The sequence below is a fragment of the Sinocyclocheilus grahami genome, unplaced genomic scaffold, assembly GCF_001515645.1.
Source record: "Sinocyclocheilus grahami isolate Dianchi unplaced genomic scaffold, SAMN03320097.WGS_v1.1 scaffold1991.1, whole genome shotgun sequence".
Lineage (NCBI taxonomy): Eukaryota > Metazoa > Chordata > Actinopteri > Cypriniformes > Cyprinidae > Sinocyclocheilus > Sinocyclocheilus grahami.
The window spans coordinates 6,845-15,151 of NW_015507170.1; the positions used below are offsets into that span (position 1 = coordinate 6,845).

General features: G+C 38.4%; 1 protein-coding gene across 1 annotated transcript; it reads left to right on the plus strand.

Moving 5' to 3' along the window:
* The first annotated feature begins 489 nt into the window (after positions 1 to 489).
* LOC107573643 (uncharacterized) lies at positions 490 to 7,986 on the plus strand. Its single transcript, XM_016260082.1, has 7 exons — positions 490 to 888; positions 2,372 to 2,707; positions 3,526 to 3,852; positions 3,934 to 4,074; positions 4,493 to 4,813; positions 6,523 to 6,813; positions 7,492 to 7,986. Exons 1-7 carry the CDS (start codon positions 855 to 857, stop codon positions 7,596 to 7,598), a joined length of 1,557 nt encoding a protein of 518 aa, XP_016115568.1. The 5' UTR covers positions 490 to 854; the 3' UTR covers positions 7,599 to 7,986.
* Positions 7,987 to 8,307: the final 321 nt, after the last annotated feature.

An 8,307-nucleotide genomic window follows, 5' to 3' on the forward strand; every position in this document is an offset into this window, starting at 1 on the left:
TTCTTTACGTGCATTTTGACTGCTCTCAGCACCCGTACCGTAAGTTCACAATTACACGCACAAGATTAAAGAAAGGCTTGCTGTAATGTATGGTGTTACACTTCATAAAACAGGAAAGAGTTAGAATTAGCAGGAAATCTGACTCTATGTAGCGATTGAACAGGACGTCATGTACATGAATACCTATTTAATTACAAATTATCTAATTAACATGCTGAAATGTTGCTTGCAGAAAGACAGCAAACCCACCATAAGCTGACTTGCTTAGCCCGGGCGAGATCATGAAGTCATGATTGTAGTGCTGAAGTTTCAGGGTTGCCAGGATATATAAAAAAGAAACGCCCAATTGCTGCTACAAACTAGCGCTGGAAAACCGCGGACTTGGCAACACTGCGAAGTTGCGCATGCGCTGTGAGAGGGACACAGGGACACTGAGTTCGCCGGAACACCGTCTCCACGCCTGATATTCGCGTTTGATTTTTATGCAGGACATATATTTGTTTGACTGGGAAGCTGTGCGCAAAGTGGAATATATATAACATATTAATAATAATAATAAATAAAAGCACCTGTCGAGGAAGCAAAGGCGCAGGTGCTCGAAGCCCGGATGTGTCCGCGAAGCTTCGGGTTTCCGATCGCCTTCTGCTCTCAGGACAGATATAGCTATATTTCTAAACTTCGGGTGTATATACTGGTTCTCTAAAGGTCATTGACATCGCTGAGAGAAGCAGTGCTCCTCGTTCCTCTGCGGATCCAGTGTTGCGGCTCTGCAGCAGAGATCCAGCGGAACAGAAGCGGACACATCTGTATTCGGTTCAGACTCTTCTTCACGCATCTACAGCAGCGCGCGCAGCATGTCGCGCTTTGTGTTCTTATTATTAATATACGGTCAGTTCTGAACCGCGAGCTCCTTTCGGTTTCGGTTCTTATGTTCCTAGAGAAGCTGTTTTTGTGGTGATTTCACTATTCAGTGATGATTTATTAATGACAGAAGAAGTATCCAAGTAGAGAGGAACTGAAGAAAAGATCCTCTTCTTGAAAAGTATTTTTGTCGAGACGCTATGAAGCCTATTTGAGAAGAAACACCAAGCGCCAGTTGCATAAGTCTTTTTAAGACACGTTGTTTGTGTTTTAAGAACTATTTGACACACTTGCAGAGGTGGACAGTTCTGCACTTCAGATAACATTTGTATCAAGGTCCTCGAAGTGGAAAGGCATTACTATGTAGCAGCTGTGAGAGTCAGTAGGTGGTTTTTCAGACAGTGTGTCAGTAATCGCTCTTGTGGGGCTACGTGAAGGGATTTCCCAGCATTATCTGAACACTGAGCAGTTGCAAATGTGATATTTATATTTGCAACAATTCAATAATAAGAAGTTACTATCGTGGAAGGCTATATATTAGACACAATATACCTATAAAGCCACTGAAGAACTGTTGTGTGTCTCCTAACAAAACACCTCAACTCTATTTTCTATATTTCTATAGGTTTCTAACATTCTAAAAGCTCTTTATTCCAAAGATACTGCAAGCTAGGCAGTGTATTCAGCAGGCGTAATGCGTAATGTAAGACACAAGGTCGTGCAAGTATTACAACAATCATAAAACAGTGCGTTGACATAAACAAGGAAATGTACTTTTGGTGCTTAAGTGAAAGTACAGAAGTACAAATCTGTCTTTACAACTTTCACTTAATGGAGTAATATGTGCAGTTAGCCAAGGCGTAATACATCTACATTTTCCAAATCAAACTGAAGCAATCTATCACTTTACGTAGATGCTATTAAATGGTTCTGACTGGTCTTGAAGAAAGAAAATAATTGATGTCTGACTTTTAAGACAATCTGAGCAGTTTATGCAACTGGCCATTGGTTTAGATAATGCTTTTTGTTTAGTTTATTGTTTCACTTGTGTAAACTATAAGTTCTATTAAAACAATATTTATTTTTCAGTCTATGAAAACAAATCTTTAAAGGAAAGTTCACCCAAAAATAAAAATGATGACCTGAAGTTGTTCTAAACCTATATGAGTTTTCTTTTTATTTCTGTGTTGGAAAAAAAGAAGATATTTTCAACAGTGGCTGGGCACTGTTGACTTCCAGTATGAAACAAAAAATGCCAATGGAACTTTTTGGTTGCCAAAATTCTTCAAAATATCTCTTTTTGTGTTCAACATACAGGTTTAGAACAACTTGAGGGTGAGTAAATGATGACAGAATCTTCATTTCTGGGTGAACTTCAAACGTTAATCGCTTACGCTGTGTTGCTTGTCAAGTACATTTATCTTGTTTCATTGCTAGCTTCGTTGTGTCTGGTCTGGATGTTCCCTTCACAATCTGAAGAGTGATTCCACATCTGTTTGTCTGTTTGCAGCTGTGTCTGGTGCCGAGACGGAGGGATCTGAGTCCGTGACAGTGATGGAGGCAGATTCTGTCACTCTACACACTAACCTTTCTGAACTACTCAACGACGACACCATACTGTGGATGTTCGGACCGAAAGACTCTCTCATATCTCAAATAAAGAGAAAGCTTGACTTGACCTCATTTTTAGTCACCGATGATGTTAGGTTCAGTGGCAGATTGCAGGTGGATCAGAAGACTGGATCTCTCTCCATCACAAACACCAGAATCAGACACTCGGGACAATATAAACTCTCCATCTCTAGAGAAAAGACCACGACAAAGACATTTAGTGTTGCTGTCATTAGTGAGTATCTAAAGTCTTTCTGTGTGACATCAGCTGCTCTTCCACCGCTGGGCCAAACCGTTCCCAGAGCCAGTTGCCACTTTATTTGTTTGCAATTCTGACTTTTTTCATGCAATTCTGAGATTATATCTCACAACTCTTGAGTTTCTTTCTTGCAATGGAGTTTATATTTCACAATTCTGACTTTGTTCCTGCAATGGAGAGTTTATATTTCACAATTCTGACTTTTTTCTCACTATTGCAAGTTTATATCTCTCTATTTTGTTCCTCTTCTCACAATTCAGAGATTTTTGTTCTTGCAATGAGAATTTATATCTCACAACTCTTTTACCTTTTTCCTCAGACCTGGTGGATATAAGCACGCAATTCTGACTTTTTTCTTCACAATTACATGTTTTATCTTAAATATTCTGACTTTTTTTCTCATATTTTTTTCCTGCAATTGTGTTTATATCTCACAATTCAGAGTTTTTTTCTTGCAATGGAGAGTTTATGTCTCACAATTCTGACTTTTTTCTCACAATTGTGAGTTTATATTTCATAACTCTTGACTTTTTTTGTGCAATTGCGTGTTTTTTTCCTGACAATTAGGACTTTTCTCGCATTTGCACGTGTATTTGTTCAGCCCGGCGGTGGAAAAGCAGCTAATGATCCGGGTTTAGATCAGTCTGTTAATAATTTAGTCATTATATTTCACAGCATTAATGTTTATCCTGGGTTAGTAGTTTCATGATTTCAGACCACACATCTGCATTTATTGAGTGAGGGTTTCCAGAATTTGCACCACACATGTAGTCAGCGTTGTGCTTGTTTCGCAGGCGTGGCTGATGAGGCGGACGGAGTGCAGTCCGTGTCAGTTTCAGTGACGGAGGGAGATCCTGTCACTCTATGCATTGATGCTGAAATGCACAAAGATGCTCTGATGCTCTGGAGGTTTGGAGATCAAGGAATCCTCCTCGCTAGAATCGATACTGAATCTAGTGAGGTCTCATTAAACGATGCCGATGAGAGATTCAGAGGTGCACTGCAGCTGAATCAGAACGGATCTCTGACTATCAAGAAGAGCAGAAGTGAACACGCTGGACTGTATGAGCTGCAGATCAGAGGCCGTGAGAGCGCGCAGCGATTCCTTCTTTCTGTCAATGGTGAGGAACTGAAAGAGCACGTCTTGGCATGCAGTATTTGAAGTCATGTGACTGACACCTTGACTGTCTCTCTCTCTATAGCTGTCCCAGATCCAGGTCTTTCTTCAGGTGCTGTAGCAGGAGTTGTTTTTGGTGTTTTAGTTCCAGTTTTGCTGCTTGTGGCTGCAGCTTTGGCTCTCATTTACTATCGCCACAGGATCGCTAAATTAAAAAAGCAAATGGGTAAGGATTATATACTTCAGACAGGATTTCCATCTCCTCCAAACTTGGTAGAACTGCATTTCATTATTTTGAGTCACTCGTTTGTCCATTTATTTTAGAGTCCAGTACTCTGAAACTGTAGTTTAACAAGCTACTTGCCTTCTACTCCTGCATTTCAAATACATGAGCCAATCGCTGATTGGTAAAGTCATCAAATGCAGTTTTTTAAATGATTTGAGTGTTTAGAAGCAGAGTTTGAGACAGTTGTCGTCAGATTTCATTGGTGCTTTCAAATATGAAGTTTAATCATAAGCTTGGCGAGCAGTTTTGGAGAATTTGATGTTTGCTCATTCAAAGAGATAAAAGCTGCACTTGCATGAAAGGGGAAAGGGGCTTTGACGCTCATGAACACATTCCTGTTCTCTGTTTCTGTGTGAAGCTGTGGCAGGCGAAGAGAAGGAAGAGACCGTGACGGAGGGAGATTCTCCAACTCTACACACTGGTCTTACTGAAATAAATGCTAATGATATGATAGAGTGGTGCTATGAAGCTGAAGACAATCGCATTGCTCAAATCAATGGAGGGACCAGAAGCACATTAGCGGGTGCTGATGGGAGATTCAGGAGCAAACTGATGCTGGATGACAGAACTGGAGATCTCACTATCAGTAATGTCAGAACCATTCACTCTGGACTCTATAAGCTAAACATCAGCAGCAGCATACAAACCAAACACAAGAGATTCATTCTTACTGTCAGTGGTAAGTATCCCTTAGCAAAAATAAGTATACTTCCAAGTTTATTTGATTAAGTATACTTAAGTAAAGTTCAAGTATACTTTATGTAGCAAGTATACAAATATCAGCTTACTAGTAGTATTCTTGTAAGTGTACTTCAATACTTGGGACTAAATTGGCCCACTTTCTAGTAGATAAAAGTATACTTTTAAGTATAACAGTAGTAAACTTTGAGTACACAACTAGTTTACATCTATGTTTTTAGCTTGTACTGCAACTATACTAAAAGTGAACTTCTAGGTATACTGATAGTTTACTAATTAAATACTTGTAGTAGCATTTTTAGTACACTTTGAAGTATAGTCTCAGTAGACTACTAGTTTAGTAGTTTTATACTGCAAGTATACTCGTACGTTTTCTTTAAGTGAACTTCACGTCATACTTTAAGCATACTATTATGTCCTTATTTAGGTATTAATTTGTATATGTTTTGTTATCTGAATATCTGAACATACAAAACATCAAAAGAAAGAACAGGGTATCTGCTTGTAAACAAAAACATTTATTCTAGCTTCATGCATTCTTTTTTTAAACACTTGAATGTGGATACGTTTCATAAAAAAAAAGAAAGAACGAAATAAACAATATTTTGAACAAAAAGCTGAAAAAAAGACTAAATTGGATTCAAAATGATAATCAAAACGTAGATAAAGTCGGATCAACACCCCAAAGCTTGACAGTCAGTATTACCTCTTCATTGGTCGACATTACATCAACGTTACACAGTTTTGATGCTGTTTTATGTCTGATGAATAAACTTCTCAATATCAACTCTTCTAGTGTGGTAAAGAGCGTGCACCAAATGATCTGAAACATGTTCACACTAACTCAAAGATTACATTGCTTTTAGACTGCTTGCGAGTATAGGGCCATGTTATGAATTCATAATGTCATGAGAACAAAGCCTATAAAATTAGGAGATTAAAGATGAATAAACAGGCATATTTTGAGGAGAAACAAGTCTCAAAACGAGAAAAGACATGATCAGGAATCATAGATATAAGGCTGGTTTGACAATATCGATTACCCAATTTTAATGCATCTTCATTTCTTAAGGCTACGTCTACATTAATCTATTTACACGACATTATTTTCAACTAAAAATGAGAACGTTTATGCATTTTGGCTGTCCATTTACACAATAACAGTGTTTTGCTTTTGAAAACGGGTTTCAAAGTGCAAGTTCTTTGAAAAACAAAAATGCTAATTTGTGAACATGGTGACATCATGCGCATGCATATTACCTGTTCATCTATAGGCACATAGTGTTCCTTTACAAAGTGGTATCGCCATCTACTGGCCTGGCAGAATAATACATGTTTCTAATTGTTCTCACGTGAACGCAGATCGTTTTGACAACGTTCGAATACATCTGCAATTAAAAACTACATTTTACAACGCAGCTGTTTAAATGTTTACATTTAACCGACTGTAGTAACAAAAGTAGCTTATTTCATTAAGAGAAAATAAATAAAAACTATTTTAAAATGATTGTATTTGACTGTTGATTATTGTATCTAAACAGTAAATCTGGACCGAGAGGATTCCCTGTATAGTTTATAGCATTAGCCATTACGTTTTAAACAATCTCATGTAAATGTATGTGATATTGATTCATTTAGCCGCTTGTTTTTCTGTCCTTCTCTGTTTCTGTGTGCTGCTGTGACATGAAGTGAAGTCGATATCAGTGAAGGAGGGAGCTTCTGTCCTTCTCCAGACTGCTGCTGAGATTCAGACGGATGATCTCATTCTGTGGACGCTAGGAGCTCAAAACTGTCTCGTTGTGAAAAGTGATTCAGGAAAGACGAGTATCGGAAAGCACTTTAGAGACCGACTGGATCTGAACATGACGACTGGATCGCTGACCCTCAGAAACATCAGAACCACAGACTCTGGACATTTTAAACTGCAAATCATCAACAGCGAACAGACCACATTCAGGAGATTCAATGTGACAGTCACTGGTGAGCAGAACTGCATTTATTAATGTGTGTTTGTTTAGTTACTTAATTATACAACCGTCCTCAACAGGGTTCTCCACTTGTCTGTGTTTGTGCATTTCAGAATACATGAGCATCTATAAAGGATGTTTTTTTAAGAGCTTAAAGAATTTGCAAAATGTTGAAATGAAAAAAATATACAAACCCGATTCCAAAAAAGTTGGGACACTGTACAAATTGTGAATAAAAACAGAATGCAATGATGTGGAAGTTTCTAAGTATATTTAGGCATTTTGGATATCCAGTGATCATGTCAGTGGAGTTTTTGCATTATTTTCTCTGTTTAATTGTTGAGATAAAACTTTACACTGTGATTTTACAGAGTTTCTTCTTATTGCACATTTAATGGAAAATAATTGCAATTATTTCTTGAGTGTCTGTTCTGTACATTTTAAGTAAGGCAAAATGTCAGCTGGTTGTTATAACAAACCCGTTCATATTCAGTGACCACATCTGTCAATAGCTTAAAATGATCAAAACACCACAAAAATAGTCCTGAAGATGCTGTTTGTGAGGAACAGAGCAAAAATCTAAGTCTTTATTCACTGATAATCGTTTTGTATCTTCTGAAGTCAACAAAAAGATTAACTTGCTTCTATCAGCCGTTTCAGTTTCTATGATGGTCTCTGTGTTTTCTTCCAGATTCCACAGCTGAAGGAGCGAGTGAAGAAACGACTGTAGTGACGCCGCTGTTGAATGGGGAAGTCACTGATGGAGGGAGCGAGCCGCAGGCGACGAGTCCAGTTTGAGGAGACAAGACACGCCCACTGCTGTGACATCATCGACAGTCACGCTCAACCGCATTGCTGCTGCCGGTGAAGAATGTGAAAAACATTGGAAAGAAGTTCTAGTGTAATTCTTGTGTGATGAGCACATGACAAACAGCTGGTTACACCCTGAACTGATCCAAATCTGTGCTGGAAGAGCTGTAGCTGCATCTGAACCAGATCCAGACAGACGAGATGATGCAAAACAGGCAAACACTGGACCTTTTGTCACTTAAAACACTACTCTGCATTTGTCTGTGTTTATATTGTACATTATAATGAAAGTGTTGGTTTTCTCAGTCATATCAATATGAGTTAGTGGAACTCAATTCAACTCAAATTGTGAAACTCATGTATTAAATAAATTCAATGCACACAGACTGAAGTAGTTTAAGTCTTTGGTTCTTTTAATTGTGATGATTTTGGCTCACATTTAACAAAAACCCACCAATTCAGTATGTCAACAAATTAGAATATGGTGACATGCCAATCAGCTAATCAACTCAAAACACCTGCAAAGGTTTCCTGAGCCTTCAAAATGGTCTCTCAGTTTGGTTCACTAGGTTACACAATCATGGGGAAGACTGCTGATCTGACAGTTGTCCAGAAGACAATCATTGACACCCTTCACAAGGAGGGTAAGCCACAAACATTCATTGCCAAAGAAGCTGGCTGTTCACAGAGTGCTGTA

What these genes read in the sequence shown, in the direction of transcription:
- LOC107573643 (XM_016260082.1), top strand. Translation starts at nt 855, where the DNA reads ATGTCGCGCTTTGTGTTCTTATTATTAATATACG. An exon ending in GTTCTTATTATTAATATACG is followed by an intron (nt 889 to 2,371) that starts GTCAGTTCTGAA and finishes GTCTGTTTGCAG; the next exon opens with CTGTGTCTGGTGCCGAGACG. An exon ending in ATTCATTCTTACTGTCAGTG is followed by an intron (nt 4,814 to 6,522) that starts GTAAGTATCCCT and finishes TGTGACATGAAG; the next exon opens with TGAAGTCGATATCAGTGAAG.